At 35.9% G+C, this 21,259-nt stretch overlaps 1 protein-coding gene across 8 annotated transcripts in view; it reads right to left on the bottom strand.

Moving 5' to 3' along the window:
- The window catches only part of STXBP5L (syntaxin binding protein 5L), a 493,876-nt gene extending 472,973 nt beyond the window's left edge, over positions 1-20,903 (bottom strand). For 4 of the 8 annotated variants that reach the window (XM_055260425.2, XM_055260427.2, XM_063630147.1 and 1 more), the window contains exons 1-2: positions 20,696-20,903; positions 19,253-19,449 (exon numbers count right to left, since the gene is read on the bottom strand). In XM_055260425.2, the coding sequence (XP_055116400.2) occupies positions 19,253-19,441 (189 nt within the window). In that variant the 5' untranslated portion in view covers positions 19,442-19,449; positions 20,696-20,903. Of the gene's footprint in view, positions 1-19,252; positions 19,450-19,826; positions 20,370-20,598 lie in introns of those variants that run through there. The other 4 variants (XM_063630146.1, XM_063630145.1, XM_063630148.1 and 1 more) reach the window with 4 other exon arrangements.
- Between the last annotated feature and the right edge of the window lie 356 nt (positions 20,904-21,259).

Raw genomic sequence — 21,259 nt, 5'->3', positions numbered from 1 at the left:
GCCTCCAGCTTCCCATGCCAACAACTTACAATAAGAACATACTTAAAGCTTACCCTTTTTTCACTACAAAGCTCTCCCACTCTTCTGCCTGTGTTTGGGTCTCTGCCAAATACAAACAAAGGTGGGTTTTGCCATAGCAAAATCTGAATAGCCTATGTCCTCCTTTGGGTGGTCTTTGTTAATTTCCACATAACAAAAAACTAAACATAAAAAAATACTAAAATGAAATGCACCCAAAAAAATCAATAATCATTGCCTGCATCTGCATGTTTGAAGTATAGATACTTTTGAAGTATTTTTCTCTCTACCTACTACTCAGCAATAAAAAAAGAACAAATCACTGACACATTCAACAACTTGAATCAATCTTGAAAAACACATTGTGTTGTGTAAAAGACACACACACACACACACACACACACTCTGTATACCATATGATTCTATTTATATGAAGTCTAAGAACATGTAAGCATAAGCTATGGTGATAGAAGTCAGAATTTAGGCTTGGCACAGTGGCTCATGCTTGTAATCCCAGCACTTTGGGAGGCCAAGGAGGGCAGATCACGAGGTCAGGAGTTCGAGAGCAGCCTGGCCAACACAGTGAAACTTTGCCTCTACTAAAAATACAAAAATTAGCCGGGCGTGGTGGTACATGCCTGTAGTTTCAGCTGCTCCAGAGGCTGAGGCAGGAGAATTGCTTGAACCACAGAGGCGGAGGTTGCAGTGAGCCGAGATTGCGCCACTGCACTCCAGCCTGGGCGACAGAGTGAGACTCCATCTCAGGGGGAAAAGAAAGAAGTCAGAATTTAATTGTCTCTGGAAAGGGGTAAGGATGGGAAATTCACTGGAAAGTGTCAGGAAGAAATTTTTAGAAAATTTAAGATATTTTATATCTTGTTTTGACTGATGGTTACACAGATGTATATAATTATCAAAAGTCATTGAAATGAGTACTTAAAATCTGATTTTTATGTGTAAATTATACCTCACATACTTCCCTCCCTGATCTTTCTTATTTTGCTTTCAATTGTCAACTCCCAAATGTTCAGCTCTTAGCACCCTATTCTCTCAATATTTATCTTTGTTCCAAGTTCTTTAAATCTATAGCTCTTCACAGAATAAAATATATGAGCACTGTAAAAAACATTAGCAATAAATAAAATTACTTCTAGTAAATATATAATCCTGCTTTGTATGAAGACAGAAATTGTAGTATTAGGGAGACTACAGGTTCCAAAACGGCAGCATACAAGCAAGGTTGTTTCACTGCCCACACAGAAAACCTAAACAAATATACATCACTGAGATTATTGCCAGAAATATCCCAAAACTCAAATATAAGAACAAGTCAGTTTCTAGGGCCACAGGGAAGTGAAAAAACTCCAAGCAGACAGTAAAGAGAATAAGATTTTCATATCTGTGATGCCACTCACACCAATCTGCCTGACACCAAGAGCTAAGAAAATTTCCCCCAACTCATGATTTCTACTTTGGAAAAAGTGAGCTCAAGGTAGACAACCAGCTTCCCCCATATTTTGGGTTCCCTAACAGGAGCCCTGTCTCTACCCCAACCCAGGGAAAGCATTAGGGGTACCTGAAGTAAGAAATATTCCTGATGACAAAGAGAAACAAAGGGGGAAGGTGGGACTGCCATCCCTAGCCTTGGAAATTCTGCTCTGTAACTCAGTCAAAGGAGACACCAAATTAGAGGCTGTTCAGCAGTATTGTGCTATAGGAAGTTCATCCATCATGTCTGCTGGGCATGAACCCCTAGCCAGCCTTCCCACACAACACAGAAAAGCAATTAAGAAATTTATCAGAGAAACTGGCTGGGTGTAGTGGCTCACACCTGTAATCCCAGTACTTTGGGAGGCCAAGGCGGGTGGATCATGAGGTCAGGAGATTGAGACCATCCTGGCTAACACAGTGAAACTCTGTCTCTACTAAAAATACAAAAAATTAGCCAGGCGTGGTGGCATGCGCCTGTGGTCCCAACTACTTGGAAGGCTGAGGCAGGAGAATCGCTTGAACCTGGGAGGCGGAGGTGGCAGGGAGCTGAGATCGCGCCACTGCACTCCAGTCTGGATAACAGAGGGAGACTCCATCTCAAAAAGAAAAGAAAAGAAAAGAAATTTATCAGAGAAATTTAACAAAAAGATTGAAATGATTCTTTAAAATCAAACAGAAATTTTGGAACTCAGAAATATATTTGCTGAACTGAAAAACTCACTAGAGGCCCTCAACAGCAGAATGTATGAAGCAGGGGAAGGATAATGTGAGCTCAAAGACAGGTCATTTGAAAATACACAGAGGAGAAAAATGGAATAGAATGAAGATTGCTTACAAAATATAGAAAGTTACCTCAAAAGACCAAATCTAAGAATTACTGATAGTCAAGATGGAGTTGAGCAAGGGCAGGGGGTAGACAGTGTATTCAAAGAAATAATAACAAAAAACTTTCTAAAACTAAAAAAGAGATAAATATCCAAGTACAGGAAGGTAGAATACCACACAGATTCAACTCAAATAAGACTACCCCAAGGCATAATCAAACTCTCAACAGTCAAAGACAAAGAGAGGATCCTAAAAGCAGCAAGAGAAAATACGCAAATAACATAAAAAGGAGGTCTAATCCATTCAGACTTCGCAATGGAAACTATATAGGCCAGCGGGGAGTGGTGAAAGAAAAAAAAAGAACTGCCATCCAAGAATACTATATCCAGCAAACATGTCCTTCAACTATGAAGGAGAGACAAAGTTTTTCCCAGACAAACAAAAGCTCAGAGAATTCAACACCACCAGACCCATCTTACAAGAAATGCTAAAGGGAGTTCTTCCATCTAAAATTTCAAAAAAAAATTAACTTACAAAAACAAAACATGTGAAGGCATAAAACCCACTGGTAAAATTAAGCACACAGACAAACCCAGAATACTCTAATACTGGAGCTGTAATGTGCAATCCACCTATAATTATAATATGAAACCTAAAAGACAAATCTATCAAAGACAATAATACCTACAGCAATCTGTTAAGAGATAAGCAATTAAAAATATATAGAGAGACAACAAAATTCAAAATGAGGGAAGATGGAGTTAAACTATAGAGATTTTTTCCCACTCTTCTTCATTTGTCCTATTCTTTGTGTGATCTAATATAAGTTGTCATCCCTTTGAAATAAACTTGTTATATCTATAAGATGTTCTCTGTAAGCCTCATGGCAATAACAATGCAAAATCCTATGGCTTCACTAAAAATAAAAAGCAACAAATTAAGACATATTACTAGAGAAAATCACTTAACCACAAAGGAAGACAGCAAGAAAGGAAGAAATGAAGAAAAGAGTTACAAAAGAACCAGAAAACACACAATAGTATGGCAGTAGTAAATCCTTACTTATCAATAATTATCTTGAATGTAAATGGACTCAATTATCCAAGTAAAAAGCATAGGGTGGCTGAATGGATAAAGATACAAGACCCAACTATATACTCCTTACAATAAATCCACATTCTGAAACTGAAGGGGTGGAAAAAGATATTCCATGCACCTGGAAACCAAAAAAGAGCAGGAGTAGCTATATGTAGATCAGATGAAATATACTAAAAATCAAAGACTATAAAAACAGACAAAGAACGTCACTATATAATAATAAAGGAGTCAATTCAGCAACAGGATAGAATGATTACAAATAACAACGCACCCAACATCAGAGCTCCCAAGTATATGAAGCAAACATTAATAGATCTAGAGAGAGGGGTATACTGCAATACAATAATAGTAGGGTACTTCAACAACCCACTCTAGGCTGCTGCTTATCCCTTCCTCCAGAAGTGTGGACATTGTCATTAGGGCTTCATGGTTACATTTTAGGAGGTGAAGCCCAGGCAATGGTGTGCATTCCTTGTATCATAATTTCAATTCTGTTCTGGAAATACAAAAGAATTCTAGAGCCATGCATATACCCTCTTATTTCTCCTTTTGTTAGTTATATATAGCCCATAAAGCTATACAAGAATACAACAATTTAAAATAAAGACGAGGGCCAGGCGCGGTGGCTCACGACTGTAATCCCAGGATTTGGGAAGCTGAGGCGGGTGGATCACGAGGTCAGGAGATCCAGACCATCTTGGCTAACACGGTGAAACCCTGTCTCTACTAAAAATACAAAAAATTAGCCAGGCGTGGTCGCGGGCGCCTGTAGTCCCAGCTACTCGGGAGGCTGAGGCAGGAGAACGGTGTGAACCCGGGAGGTAGAGCTTGCAGTGAGCCGAGATCGCGCCACTGCACTCCAGCCTGGGCGACAGAGCAAGACTCTGTCTCAAAAAATAAATGAATAAATAAAAATAAATAAAATAAAATAAAGACGAAGTAGACTGTAAGGATGCAAACAAATGGATTACCAACAAAAGGACCAATGGAAATCTCTGACAAAAAGAAAGACTAAAGCCATTCTTCCAAAGGATCTCATTAGTTAGAAAAATGGACCTGACAATATGAAGCATCATCTTCTTTGTAATCGTCTGACATTTTTCGCTGAGACCAGAATTTAAGATAGATAGTTTAGATATTTACCTGATACTAATTACAAAATACATCTATATTTAAATATTACTGATCTCATTTCTTAGATTGTTTTTCATTAATGTAGCTTTCATTTCTATTATTGTAGTTTTAATAATATGAATAAATAGAAGTCTTATGCCTGTAGATTTAGTAACTGTTACTAAATCAATACTTTAAAACTTTGGTCCTCTAGCATTAATTCACATGAATTTGACTGTTTTTTCTCTCATTTCTTTGGGCTTTTCTAATTTAAGTGGAATACAATCGTATTGTGAAACAATGCAGTGGGACTGTGTGGTGAAATGAAGGGTAGAGTTTTTGAAGATGATGATGTGAAACGTACTGGTATAATTACTGTCTAACACAATGAAATAAGCTTGTCCATGAGAATAGTAATAACTACTGATTTGAGAAAGATAGAAAAGATAGGGACATAGGAGAAACGTCTTTGAAAAATGAAACATCTTTTACATAAATGTCTAATGTAATTATAAAATTCTAATCCTTGTTGCATTCCTTCTATTTCTGCAAATGTGTTAAACATTCAGTTAACAAAAAAAAATCTTTCTCAGTAACGGACAGATCATCCAGCCAGAAAGTCAACAAACATCACTGTAAACTACACACTAGACCAAATAGGCCTAATTGGCATTTACAAAATATTTCACCCAACTGCTGCAGAATACACATTTTTTCATCAGCACATGGAACATTCTCCAAAATAGACCATATATTAGGCCATAAAACAACTTAGAACAAATTCAAGAAAGTAAAAATCATATGACATATCTTTTCTGACCACAATGGAATAAAACTAAAAATCAGTAACAAGGGGATCCTCAGAAACTACACAAACACAAGAAAATTAAACAACATGCTCTTGAATGACCAATGGGTCAATGAAAAAAATTAAAAAGGAAATTTAAAATTTTCTTGAAACAAATGAAAATGGAAATATACTGAAATCTATGAGATACAGCAAAAGCAGTACTAGGAGAGAAGTTTATAGCATTAAACACCTAGATCAAAAAAGCAGAAAGACTTCAAATAAACAACCTAAGATACACCTCAAGGAACTAGAAGAGCAAGAACAATCCAACCCAAAATTCATAGAAAAAGAAATAATAAAGAGCAGAGAAGAAATAAAGTTGAGAATTTAAAAAAACCCTACAGATCAACAAAATGAAAAGCTTGCTTTTGAAAATGTAAATAGACAAACCCTTAGCTAGACTAAGAAAAAAAGAATATCCAAATAAATACCATCAGAAACAAAAAAAATTAGAGACATAATAACTGAGACCACGGAAATGCAAGGAATTTTTAGACACTATTATGAACAACTGTATGCAAAATTAGAAAATTTAGAAGAAAGGAATAAATTCCTGGACACATACAACCTACCAAGATTAAACCAAGAAGAGATAGAAAACCTCAACAAACCAATAATGAGGAATAAGATTGAAGCAGTAATAAAAATTCTCCCATCAAAGAAAAGTCTGATGGTTTCATTGATGAATTCTACCTAACATTTTAAAGAAGAACAAACAGCAATTCTACTCAAACTCTTCAAAAAAATTGAAGAGGGAATACTTCCAAACTTATCCTATGAGGCCAGCATTATCAAAACCAGACAAAGACACAATAAAAAAAGAAAACTACAGGCCAGTATCCCTGATTAACACAGATGTGACAATCCTCAACAAATGCAAAACAATAAACATGATACATCAAACTAACACAACCAAGAACAAAAACCAAACAATCATTTTAATAGATGCAGAAAAAGCATTTGATAAAATTCAATATCCCTTTATGAGAAAAACCCTCAGCAAACTGGATAGAAAAAAAATACCTCAAAATAATAAAGGCTATAAATGACAAACCCACAGGTAACATCATACTGAACAGGGAAAATTTGAAAGCCTCTCCTTTAAAGTCTGGAGCAAGACAAGGATGCCCACTTTCACCACTTTTAGTCAACCTAATACAGAAAGTCCTGACTATAGCAATTAGGCAAGAGAAAAAAATAAAGGGGTATCCAAATTGGAAGAAGGGAGTCAAATTAGCCTTGTTCACAGGTGACATGATCTTACACTTACAAAAACCTAAAAACTCCACCAAAAAACTGTTATAACTGATAAGCAAATTCAGTAAAGTCGCAGGATACAAAATCAACATGCAAAAAAATCAGGAGCATTTATATGCACCAACAGTGAACAATCTGAACAAAGAAATCAAAAAGCAATCTCATTTAGAATAGCTACAAAGAATATAAAATACCTATGAATACCTATGAATAAATTTAATTAAAGAAGCGAAAGATCTCTACAAGGTAAAACACTGACAAAGGAATTGACAAGGACACAAACAAGTGGAAAGAATTTCACACTCATGAACTGGAAAAATTAATATTGTTAAAATGACAATTCTACCCAAAGCAATTTACAGATTCAATGCAATCTCTATCAAAATACCAATGACATTCTTCACAGAAACACAAAAAAATCCTAAAATTTATATGAAACCACAAAAGATCCTGAATAGCCAAAGAAACCCTGAGCAAAAGAACAAAGGTAGAGGCATCACACTACATGACTTCAAAATGTACTACAGACCTAAAGTAAACAAATCAGCATGATACTGACATAAACAAAGATACACAAACCAATGGAAGAGAACAGAAAACCCAGATACAAATCCACACATTTACAGCCAACTAATTTTTGAAAAAGTTACCAAGAACATTCAGTGGGGAGAGTTTCTTCAACAAATCATGCTGGGAAAACTGGGTATCTATATGCAAAATAATGAAACTAGGCCCTTTCTCTCACTATATACAAAAACCAAATCAAAATTGATTAAAAACTTAAATCTAAGAACTAAAATCATGAATCTACTAGAAGAAAATGCTGGAGAAATGTTCCAAGACATCAGTCTGGGCAATTATTTTTTTGTAAGACCTCAAAAGTACACACAACGAAAGCAAAAATAGAAAATGGAATTGCATCAAGCTAAAAATCTTCTGTATAGCAAAGAAAACCATCAACAAGGTAAAGAGACAACCCACAGAATGGGAGAAAATATTTGCAAACTATTCATCTGACAAGGGATGAAGAACCAGAATATATGATGAGCTCAAACAACTCAATAGCAAAAATAAATAAATAATCTGAGTTTTAAATGGGAAAAGATCTGAGTAGACATTTCTCAAAGAAGACATACAAATGGCCAACAGGTATATGAAAAAATGCTCAACATCACTAATCATCAGAGAAATGCAAATCAAAACTACAATGAGATATCATCTCACTCCAGTTCAAATGGCTTTTATAAAAACACAGGGAATAATGAATGCTGGCAACGATGTGGAGAGGGGGGAACTCACACATTGTTCGTGGGAATGTAAATTAGTATAGCCACTAAGGAAAACTGTATGGAGGTTCCTCAAAATTAAAAATAGAACAACCAGCAATTCCACTACTGGGTATATGTTCAAAAGAAAGGAAATCAATATATCAAAGGGATATTGGCACTGTTATGTTTATTGTAGCACTACTCATAATAGCCAAAATATAAAATCAACCCAAGTGCCCATCAATGAATGAATGGATAAAGAAAATATGGTATATATACACAAGGGAATATTATTCAGTCATAAAAAAGAATGAAATCTTGTCACTTGCAGTAACATGAATGTAATGAGAAGTCATGTTAAATGAAATATACCAAGCACAGAAAAACAAATATAACAGGTTCTCACTCATGTAGGAGCTAAAAAGTACATCTCATGAAGACAGAGAATATATTGTTTACCAGAGGCCTGGAAGGAGGGTGGGAAAATGAAGAGAAGTTGATTAATGGGTACAAATATATATTTTGAATCAAGAAATAATATCTAGTATTTAAAAGAGCAGTAGAGTGACTATAGTTTACAATGATCTATTGTACATTTCAAAATAGCTAGAAGAGAATAATTCTAATGTTTTTAGCATAAAGCAAAGACAAATATTTAAGGTGATATATATCCCAATTACACTGATTTGATTTTACAAACTATATAAATGTTTTAAATTACCATATGTACCCCAAAAAATATGTGCATCTATTATGCATCAATTTAAAAGTATTAAATTAAGAAGCAAAAAAGTACCCCAAATCATTTTTCAAAAAAAAAATTGTAAGAAATTTGAGTCTGTTAGCAGAGAACAAAGAAGCATGATTTAAAGATAATTATTTGATAATTATACTGAGCTGACCCAGATTAAACACTTTTCAATCCTTTCAAGAAGAAATTGGTGAATAAAAGAGAAACTGTGACTTAAAGAGTTATTTTGTATGTTAATACTCTCAATAACTATTAGACTTGTTAGGGAAATGAAATTGTACCAAAAGAAATATATTTCAGACATTTTCCAGGTTCTTTTATTTTAGAATAAAGCAGCTTTTAGCCAAGAAGATATAAATGGAAATTAACATAAGCTAAGGACAAAGAGAAAGATATCAAATACATTATAAAATAATTCAAAAATAGTAGAATACAAGGAAAAAAGAAAGAAAGGGACAGAGAGCAAAAAACCTGAGCCACTGAAAAAACAATAAGAGGGAGTTTCATAAAAGTTATAAAGCATGAATTAAAGTTCACATGATGCAAATTATTGTTAATCACATAAAAATATAAATGGTTCACAGAGTGTGTGCTTGCCTTGCAAAGTCATTCCTAAAAAAAGGTTGCCCAATTAAAAAGTCTAGTTTTCAATAAATGTTTAAATAATAAGTAACTGAATTCACCAAATAGCTAGTGGGGAGCTATGGCAGAGCACAAGAATACTGAATATTACCTCAAACAGCAAAGGAGTTTTGGTTAAGATGAAACCGGAAAAAACAAAGAAAGATCCAACAATAAACTACCATAGCATGGCAGAGAATCAGAATAAGGTACCTTTTGAATTATGTAAGTATTCAATAAATGTAATGTACAGATTATTTATAAATGGAACTCAATAAATCAAAATGTGTTCCTCATCAGTATTTTAATCCTCTTCCTACCACTTTCCAACTCAGTTCTTCAAGTATATTTAGCCTATTAACCCAAGTGAAGAAATCTAAGTTACTATTAAAACAGATTTTGTCCAATTCAATTTCAGCTTTTTGCTATATAATTCTATTCTAAGTAACTGTAGAGTGAATCCTTATCAAATGTTCTATTCTTTCACTTAAAAGAAGAGCTATACAAAACTGAATCTCATCCTATCCCTCAAATAATTTATTTCATGGGTAAAAATCAGTAACGTTGAGTGCAACTTAAAGAATCCACCCCACTTTTATTCACTTTGACACATACTATGTCTTTTATGACACTTTTTTCTTTTCTAACATTCTCAGCAAAGCCTATCCTATAGTAGCATCACAAAATAGTACAACAGCTCTCAAGATGACCTAAAAATATCCTTTTTCCCATTCCTTAAAGAATGTTACCATGTCTAGAAAACATTTAGAAGTTCTCTATTTGGCATCTTGTGGTACACTGAACAACCCACCCACTTCCTCACATATAGCTTTCTAGTTCATAAAGAAATCAGGACAAAGAGTTTTTTTTTCATTAATATACACAAAAGCACTAGATAGCTGATCTTATCAAAAAACCTGTGACTTTACACAAATTGAATTAAGACAACTTCAAGCCAAGTGAAAAATGCAACATGGACCTTGCTTGGATCCCAATCTAAACAAATCAACTACAAAAAGACAATATGGGACAACTAAGGGAATTTAAACATTAACTACATGTTAGATTATATAAAGAAATGTTAATTTTTTTCACTATGATAATGGTCTTTAGGATTATAGTGTAAGCACAGGGTGAGGGGAAGTGCTTATCTGCTCTGTAAGGGTTTTACAGATGGAAGGGTACAATGTCTGAGATTTGCATTAAAATAATGAAATGTAAGAGTAGCAAATAAGATAATATAAATAAGCAAGATTTGCCAAGGATGATCATTGTTGAAGCTGGGGGTTCAATACTATTCTCTCTGTTCTTGTGTGTTTAAAATTTTCCATAAAATAACTCAAAAAACAAAAACAGGTGAGGTGATGAACATCTAGGTACAGAGAATAACAGCCCCCAAAGAACCTGTGAATATGTTAGGTTATATGGTAGGGAGGAATTAAGGTTGCAGATGGAATGAAGATTGCTAATCAACTAACCTTGTAATGGGGAGATTAACCTGGATTATCCTGGTGGGCCCAATGTCATCATAGGCATCCTTAAATATAAAAAAAAAGGGGAGGCAGGAAAGTCAGGGTGGTGACATGTTGGAAAGATCAACTGGCTTTGAAAATGGAAGGGGGCTGGTTTTGAAAATGGGAGGGGGCCATCAGCCATGGAATTGTAATCAGCCTCTAAAAGCTGCAACAGTCAAGAAAACAAAATCTCCTCTACAGCCTCCAGAAAGGAATGCAGTTCTGTAAACACATTAATTTTAGCCCAGTGACATCCATTTCATACTTCTGACCTCCAGAACAATAAGATGATAAATTTGTGTTGTTTTAAGCCAGTAAGTTTTTGGTAATTGAAGCAGCAATACAAAAGTCATATGATCTTCTAGTAGAATCACATGCTTTTATTTACCTGAAAGGACATAAAGCACAGATTTCACTGAGAATTCAAACGAAATATGTATTCTTATCAGGTAAGGAGAAAAATTCCAAATTAGATACCTACTGTTTTATTTTACTTATTTATTTTAGAGATGGGGGTCTTTCTATGTTGCCCAGGCTGGAGTACTATTAGTGGCTATTCATGATCACAGTGCATTAGAGCCTCGAACTCCTATCCTGAAGGGTTCCTCCCCCTCATCCTCCTCAGTAACCAGGACTACAGGCATGTGCTACCATGGCCACCCCTTGCTATTTTAAAAGGCAAATCTTACCTCCATTCCCCACCCTACCATTCCCTTTCTGGTAGCCTCAGTTGCTTTTCTGTGGATTAATTGCATCACCACCCCTACAGTGTAGCAAAATGATATTAAAACCTACTGTCTCTGCTATTTTTTCACCACTTTTCTTTTCTATAAAGTCAACTCCTCACACATCTCCTCTACTTCTACTCTTGGTACTGATGCTACTAATTATATTCTCTATTATACTGTTGACCTTAATTCTACCCATCACCTTACTGAAAATATGTTTACCCTAATCAATTTCCTCTTGGCCTAATTCACTTGTCTCTGACAATTCTGTGTTATTTGTTTGTTGTTTTGAAGTTTGTTTTGTTTTTACTATCTTTGACCACTCCACAAAGCTGGGACATGCCTGAGTTTCTCTCTTACTATTCTTTCTAAGGAGTGCTTCAGATTACCTGCCTCTACTCTTGAATTTTCCTCATATTACTCTGTTCGGTTCTTCTCTGTCCCCTTTGCTAGTTTCACATTTTCCATCTACATAGATGTTTACCAACTATAAGCATTTCCCCCAGACTCAATCTAACTTCAAAATTTATTATACTACTGCTAATTTTCAAACTTTTACAGTTTACAGATTTATAGACAGGTTTTTAGTCAATTTATAGGAACAAATTAAACTGAACATTAACCAATCCAACTAGTTTTCTTCAGAGTGTAACTAATTTTATTGTGTTCATTTTGGTAAAGTAAAAATAAAAGAAAGATAAAAGAAGTATAATAATTTTCTCTCAATTCCAATCATTACTTTCTAAATCCAGGTATTAAGTCTGCATCTAAAACCACCAAAATGATCAGTTTTATTTGTAATAAAATTTACATGTCCAAATAAGATGTTGATTTTATGCTATTGTCAATTCAAAGGACATTTATTGAATTATAAAACACTTGCCAGGCGTGGTGGCTCACGCCTGTACTCCCAGCACTTTGGGAGGCTGGGGTGGGTGGATCACCTGAGGTCAGGAGTTTGAGACCAGCCTGGCCAACATGGTGAAACCCCATTTCTACTAAAAATACAAAAATTAGCCAGGCATGGTGGTGGGCACCTGTAATCCCAGCTACCTGGGAGGCTGAGGCAGGAGACTCACTTGAACCCAGGAGATGGAGGTTGCAGTGAGCCAAGACTGCACCATTGCACTCCAGCTTGGGCAACAAGAGCGAAACTCCATCTAAAAATAAAATAAGATAAAAATAAATATAAAACACTTAACTGAAACTAAAACAAATACTGTATTTTCAATTTCAAATTAATTATATTGATTATATAGCATCATTACATACCATTATATTCAAAATAATTTTATACACCATCAATATTAACTGGTAATTTTGGACTTCCAATAAAACTCAAATCATATTCTTCTTTCTAATAGGTTAGATAAGTCCAGAATATATCATAGGTGATTTTGCTGATAAATCAATCCCAGAAAGCATGATTTCATTCTTATTGTAGTCAGTTGGCTGAGAACAGTTTATATCTTAATTATTTTTAAAGGTGTATAATAAATAAATTTTCGACAATAAACATGTCAAAATACCTTCTTGCTGTGTTCCTTCAGCGACTATGAATGCTTCATTTAATCAAGCCTCTCCCTAGGTATCATGGTGAACCTACTATATACTTTTTGGAGGGCTTATATTCTATTCTTTATAACTACCTTCTCTAAATCCTTTAAATGTTATTTCTATTTTTGGCTGTATAAAACTTAATCAATGATTTTTTACTAGTCCTTATAAAGACATTTTAGTATTACCTAGGAAATTAGGAACAATTATTCAGAATACTTAATCTATATTTTTAAATAAAAATGCTAGTATATTGTGCACATTAAAAGATTAGCCTTTCAATACTAAAAAGAAATTAAGAAAAGTTATCCTCCTTTTAAGACTAAAAAAGAAAATAACTGTCACTATAAACAGAAGCATTTTTATAAAGATCATCATTTTGATACTTAAGTAGGAACGAAAAGTTCCATTTTTCTCTTATGAGAAAAACAAACTCAATTTGAAAGTTTAAAGCAGGGCTTCTACTTGAGACCTTTAATGGATATAGTCAAAGTCGTTGCTATTAAACCAATATGTAAATGGCTTTACAGAACTATAATACAGGAAATCAGTACAATCATCCTATTATTAAAAGTAAATATAAAACTTAATCCTAAGATTTTTCACAGGCACATCGTCAAGTGAAGGCAGAGAAATATCTACAGAAATGCACTAAATTTTAACAAATACAAATTTGGTTTACTCACTGATAATAATCCTACAGATAAACATACTTGGAAATTATGTTAAGATTTTAAATTAGCTCTGTATGAGAAATACATAAAGTATGACAGCACTATTTGTTTTTAAGAACATTTAAGAACCACCATATTATACAAGACCAACAACCCAATTTGCTGACAAATACTAGCACCAAAGGACTTTTTGTGAGAAAACGTGATTGCCCTCTAGGTAACTTTAAAATTTTACAAACGTACTTTCTACACATCTATAATCCTTTGCTCAAGCCTGCCCCTACACTCTTATGCTCTCAGGATAAGCAAAGCAGACAGCCTGGAGTACTGAATCATCTGGTTTTGGTTTCTGGTTCTTAAAAGAAAAAAAAATCTTTAATTCTTTCTGGTTATTACGCTTGTTAGCATCTCAGTCTTAATGGTAGATTAATTCTTCCTTGCCTCCATTACCATTCTTAAAGATGCCTCTACTGTACTTTTTGGTGACAGGAGAATGTAACAAATCCACACATCTCAGGGAATCTTCTGTTATTCTTTTTATGGATGAAAACTGTATAACTGTGGAACTGTGATCATGATCTTGTCCCAATCTCAGTTGCAAAACTGCTTAAGTAAAATGGAGTGAAATTAGGAGAATGTGGAGACAATGAAAATCTTGAGGAAGAGATAGTATTCAAGGATATCTGAGCAGTTAATCTCCTTTCATCTTGCTAGGGTCCTGGAAAGCCCAACTCTCTACAGTTCATGCCTGTATTTCTGATCTATACCTATTTACCTGGTATGATCTGATATTATGTCAGATATGAGGATCATTATTATAAATCCATTTCCCTGCAGAAGTTATACTAGTTAACTACATGTTGTTTCTGACATTGTGACCATTCATAAAAACAGTTTATAAATGATTATGAATAGTGAGTTGGCTAATTTAAGAGTTTATTCAGAAATTTAGGGATTATGTCATCTGGTTCTGGTAATATACTTATTTTACTCTTTTTTTGGTAATATACTTATTTTTATCTTTTGTTAATTAGGTCTAGAACACCCCATGTGTTTGTCACTGTCAATCTAGAATTTCTGAGTTGTTGCCCCAAAAAGATCATTTAAAAATAAGAATGTTCCTAATATCTTCTTCAATACAAACTGAAATAAATTTAATTGAATCCTCCTACAATATTCTTTTCTACATCTGTTTGAAAAGCATATACCATGTTCCTAAAGTGGTATCAACTCTTTCACTAGATGCTCTCCACCTCTTTATATAAACGTTATTTCATAAAAGCAACCCCAAGAAGCTGTTCAAAATAATATCTAGTTTGCTTTTAACACACCACTCTGTATAGCTTCCCTTCTTTAATTTATTCATTTATTTGCTCAACAAATATTTGACTGCCTTCAGTGGGCCAGGCACCATTCTATACATAGATGATGCAGATGTGAACAAAATAAAGCCTTGTTTTATACATATCACTGTATATATAATCTAGAAGTCCTTGACACTTGGTTTGCTTCAAAAGCATGTAAGTTCTTACTCTGCTTTAAATAAACCAAAACTGAAAGTTGTAGATATGAATTTGGAAAGGTTTATGGAAGAGAAGTCCACACAGAACTCCAATCACAGAACCAATATTCAACAGAAAGACATAGTCATTTATCAAATGATTTGTAAATTGTATATTTAAATGTTTTCAATTAAAATAAAACATTTAAGGCATATATAAGTAGTAATTGCTCTCTGCTTTAATATCTTTTTCAATTAACCGACCAATCATATATATGCATCTTTACTCATTTAAAAAGTGTATCAAGTGCCCACTATAATGGTTCTCACTAATGGCTGTGCATAGAAATCTCCTGTGGGGCCATTCAAAAAAATGCAAGTGCTTAGGACTCATCCCTAGAGATTTTGATTCTCTAAGAATGGGGAGGTGCTGGAAATCTCTATTTTAGACACCAGAGTTGAAAATTACTGGCCAGCTAGATAGTGTATACCCTAGCAATAAGAAGGAAACAAGAAAAAAAACATTTATTTGCTTCTCAAAGAGTTCATAGTATAATGGCAGTGATAGATATTTAAGAAACTTTTTTAATCACAAGAAGATGCTAAATTCACACTACAGGTATATGCCTGATGCTACAGAAAAACATAGAAGAGGTTTTTTAAAAAGAAAAAGAACCTGGTAGGTAGTTGAGGTGGCAGTGGTCAGAACTAGTCTCATAGAGGTGATGTTTGAATTATGAGGTAAAAGATGGCTGGGAATTATCTAATCATATGAAAGTAGAAAAGGTATTCTAGCCAGAAACGAGAGAATGAGAGAAGGCATTGAGATATGAGAAAACATGGTGTCTTTTAGGGAATGCAGTATACTTAGGGAATCAAGCAAATAAAAATGGAAAGGTGAACAGGAATCCCTTCTGAAGGAAACTCTATACCCATCAAGGTAAGCAATTTGAAATTTATTTTATAGAGCAATAGTTTCAAATTATATTTTACAGAATTCAAGTTCAGGAAAGGCAGTTCATGTATCTCACAAATACCTGAACAATGCAGGCATTCAAATGTATACACATTCTGAACTTAGATTGCAGTAACCCAATGCATTAACTTTTTTTTTTTTTTTTTTGGCTGACCTTAAACCGAAGTTTCTTCTGCCATTTCTATGGCTTTGAACTTCTTATAGATATTTTGTTTATTATGAAGGGTACAGCTTTATACTTTCACTTTTTTAAGGCTAGTGAGCATCCGACTACCTTCCTATGGGTGATATTACACAACAAAAAAACAAATATAAAAAACAATTTTTTATCAATTGGCTGTATAATTTATTCTTATAATTTCTAAAACAAATGTGTGCCCATGAGGTGCCACATTTATTTGTTTGAATAGATGTTATTTACTGTGGTTTCAAATAAGACTTTCATTTTAAGAGCATCATTGCAGTAAGAAACCAATATAGAATTTTTAGCAAGAAAATGACATAATTAACATCGTATTTCAGAAACAGCCATTATTGTAACAAAATGAAGTGTAATACAGTAAAACTAGAAGTAAAGAGATGAGTTAGGAAGTGATTTCAAAAGACCAAGCAAGAAAATATGATGGAATGAACAAGTACTGGGGATGTAGAAAAGGTTATAAATTTCAGAAATGCTAAGGAAATAGAATAGATGGGATGTGATGATTAACTAGATAGTAGAGAGGAGGCTTTCAAACAGCCAAGTCTAGATTTATACTTTAGTTTTGCCTATGTTGAAAAGGTAGAAGCACCCAGAATATGACAACTCCTTAGAACTCAGAACAGAATGTTTTTTGCACATTTAATCAGTGAGCCTATGAATCTAAATAAAGTCCCCATTTCAGTAACGGTTCTAATTTTGGGATTTTCTTAGTCCATTTTTATATATTTTGTTATAGACCAGGTAACTATAATACATCCATATGACTACTTTTTAAAATTAACTATATTCCTATCCAAAGATGCTACAGTATTTAGTAAGACTTTTAGTAAGACTTCAATACTGTTAGTGGACAACTTATATAGCTATCTATCTTATAATTTATTTGAAAATCATAAGCTAATGTTATTATAACCCACTAGTTATATTCATTCTACTGTGAACACGTGATTTTAGAAACTTTAACAATAATATTAATATATATTTTATCATCCTTTCCATTTATGCATTACCTTCACCTTGTTCTGTCTGATCCTCCCAATAACCGTCTGTTAGTTAAGGAGAGCAGATACACTTATTCCCACACTGCAGATGCAGAAATCAAGGCTCAAGGGAGATAAATGGCTTACCCCAGATTATATGGCTGTCAACTAGCAGAACTTTAAATAAAACACAAATTTTCTGATTCCTAGGCCAATGCTCTTCCTACCATGCCATATGTTTTTAAAGTAGTATGTATTTAACTTCTGCCACTTCCTATCTCTTGCCTGAATAAATGGGAAGATAACTATGTATTCCATTATCTCTTGCATTCACCCATTTCCCTGAAGTTTTTTATTTAAAACCTTCTCTACAAGCTTTATAACCTCAACAGCTCAATGCCATTCTGTTTCAGAAGTCTATCTTTCCTATACCAATTTTACCTCTGGTAAAATTCTCCTATATCACTGTCATATACATGAATTGAGAGAATTGGGAAAAAATTTTCAGAATCTGATCGTGAAAACTGCAAACACATCCAAGATTAGAGAATCAGGGCATAATTCATCTTCCTAGCAGTTCAAATTTGAACTCCAGGACTCTTTTACATTTGTCTCATAACCACTATTAAGACATTCCCTCATCTAACAGAATATCTGTTATTTCCTATCGAGGAAAAAAATTATTACTGTACAAAAATTTCACAAAGTAGCTTAGAATTAAATCTGTTTATCTAACTTAACTCTAAATAAACTTGCTTTTATGTAAACTAATAACTATACATTTAATGTTTTTATAATGACCCTGCTAGGAATATAGGCTGAGGCAGTGATTGAAATATATCTCATTATACATATATCACTTGTTTACTACAAAAATAATTTTAATAATTTCAAAAAACTTTTCTTTTGTGAAAGTATTTTAAAAAAATTGTTAATTTCAGTAATTTTGCAATTTTGCTATTTCTTCTTATGTAGCCAAACACATTTACAAAACTATATTCATTTATATGACATAAATAACTTAGTAGCTTTTGTTGCATATAATAGGCACATTCTAAGACAACTCAAAAAAGGGGCAAAAAATTATAATTCACTTTATGTCATAAAATATAACAAATATAGCAATAACAATATTTCTATGCATTAACCTAATGCTTGTTTTATAAAGTCTCATCTTCTCTACCTATCAGAAACTCTTTCTTTTGCATATTCATTAGAAGTTCAATATCAAAGTAAAATTACATAAAATGTTTTCTCACTAAACCAGAACACCAGCTATTTTTGAGTTCCTACAACTACAACAAGTTCTTATAAGCCTGTGCATTTGTCTGTTTGTGTATTTATGAAGAGTTTAAGAATGTGGAGGTGTTTTTATTCGGAATTTTAAAGCAATGTCATTGGCCCCCTTAAAAGTGGACATATTTTCCTATTATCTACTTAATCCTAGCAACATGCTAGTAGCTTTATTCATTTCATACTGAACAGTGAAATAACAATTATTTTCTCTGATAACACAAAAAACCAAACGACTATTTGCTTCTTCAGTTAATACACAAATATTAAAAATTTTGTCCACTATTGGATCTTAACATTATCTTGCAAATTCTACTTTTTGTGTGTGCTCATTTCCCCCTTAAACTATCATTGCTTTTTAAGTTGACGCCTAAAATATCTATTAAGTCAAACTGATCTACCCACAGAGCTTTCTGCAGCAGATCCTGATGCTGACACCTCAACAGTTTCCTGTTCCTAGTGTGTGTTTTCCCCCTTGTTTCCTCACAACAGTATAATAAAGAAATAATAGGCTTTAAGCCAATTCAAAACTTACCTTGCAAATCTGGAAATACTCCGAAGTCAAAGTTTCCTGAATTTCCTCTCGGAGAACCCCTGCAGTCCCCGCTGGATGTACGGAACCACTTCCAGCCCCACCACCACTGTTACTGCCACTGCTGCTACCACTGCCAGGGGAGGAGGCAGTTAAGCCATCCAAAACTTTTCGGAAATTAAACTTCTTCATTTTAAACACTGTTGAGAAATTCAAAGGAACAAAAGGGAAAGGGGTGACTTAACACATGCAATTAGACCTTGGTAAAAGCCTTTCTCTTTTTATTAGTCAAGTCAGTCCCCATTTTATAAGCATTGGTTATAACCGACTGGAAAAAAAGAGTCAGGCTTCGTTTTGCCAAATTTTAATTCTAAAAAACATATCCTTTTAAAAAAGACAAATATAACACAACTCTAAAGGCAACAGTATTCCCTCCTCATACATCAGATTTTCAAGGACTGTATCCCCAGCTGTAACTACGCTTTATCAGCACTGGGGTAAAAATAAAAGGCAGTGTCATCATCGTCATTAGCATTATATCATCATTATTATACAATCAAACCAGAGTTCAACAGACCAAGACTCCGTCTCTCTCTTAAGGACGGACTTTCCTTCTTCGAAACGTTCAGCTCAGAATATTTTATTCTCAGAAAAACGATGTTGGGGGAGCCGGTATTTATTCTGCCACCACCTTCCGGGCTCTTCCCCCATCAGCTTCAACGCTTCCTTTTTTGTCACTATGAAAGGCGGCGGGAGGGGGGTACTTTTTCTAGTCCCCATCCCCCAGCAGCCCGGACCCCAAAACATCTGCGAGTGACCCACAGCAACAGCTGTCGGAGGGAGGAGGAGGAGAACGGCGACACCGTCTGCTTCCACTTGTCCCACCGTCTGCTTCCACTTGTTCCTCCGCCTCCCCCTCACCTCCCCCTCATCTCCCTCCCCGCGTCCTCTTTCCCCCCTCTCCCCATCTCCTGCTCCCCTCCCTCCACCTCTGCCCGCAGCCGCAGCCGCCGCCGCCTTCTCCCGCCTGTTCGCCCGCCCGCCGTCCGCTCTCCTCGCTGCACGGCGGCCGCTCTCGGGGGACGTGAAGCGGTGGCGGCGACGGCTGCGGCCCGAGTCCCGCCTCAGCCTGCTGGGCGCGCAGAGCCGCCGCTCCCGGTGTCCCTCGCCCAGACCGAGCGCTGAGGCTCGGGGCTCTCGCCCGCGGGCGCGCGAACACACAAACACCTCACACCGAGGCATTCGCGCGCCCAGCCAGAACACACACAAACACCCTCACAGGGGCATTCGCGCGCTGGTGCGCTCGCTGTCTCTCTGTCTCTCTCTCTCAAACACACAAACACACTCACACAGACACACACAGGTGCGAGGGAGCCACAGCTGGACGGCGGCAGCGGCGGCGGCGGCGTCCCAGAGGGATGACTATCTGACCCAGGACTTAGGCACCTTCCTCAGACGCCACTCGCCGCCTGCCAGCCCGGGAAGCTGAGGGGGCCGAGGGAGGCGGGCTCGCAGGCGTGGGTCCGGCCCGGGCTCCGGCCGCTTCTCTGGTCCCTCTGGTCGCGGCTCCTGGCGCTCTGCGAGGTCCCAACCGAGCAGTCAGGCTCCAGCGCAGGCTCCGCCCTCCCGCCGTGGGAGGCAGGCCCCGCCCCCGGGCCGGCCCCCTAGCTTGCCCCGCCCTGCTTCCTCCCCGGCAAAGCTGAGAGGTGAAGGGGGCGGAGTGCCCGGGGACGACAAAGGGCGGGAGTAGCTTCGGCGCCAATCCTAGATTCGATAGGGTAAGTTCCGTGGTCTCCAGGGCGGAAGAAATCTGTGGATAGGCCGAAGGTAAAGCCAATGACAGTGGGAGGGGAGAATTTAGAGAGGTAGGTGAGGTATTTGATTGACAGCGGTATTGGCCAGTATGCTGGGGGTCGTGCTCTGGGGGATGTAATTGGCGCTACCTGTTGAAGAACTCAAGTGTGAATCAATAGAATGCCTGCAAGCGTGCGAATTTGGACGCCTGGAGTC

This window comes from Symphalangus syndactylus, chromosome 21 (assembly GCF_028878055.3).
Source record: "Symphalangus syndactylus isolate Jambi chromosome 21, NHGRI_mSymSyn1-v2.1_pri, whole genome shotgun sequence".
Lineage (NCBI taxonomy): Eukaryota > Metazoa > Chordata > Mammalia > Primates > Hylobatidae > Symphalangus > Symphalangus syndactylus.
The sequence above is the reverse complement of the archived record's forward strand: the minus strand, read 5'-3'. Positions and strand labels throughout refer to the sequence as shown.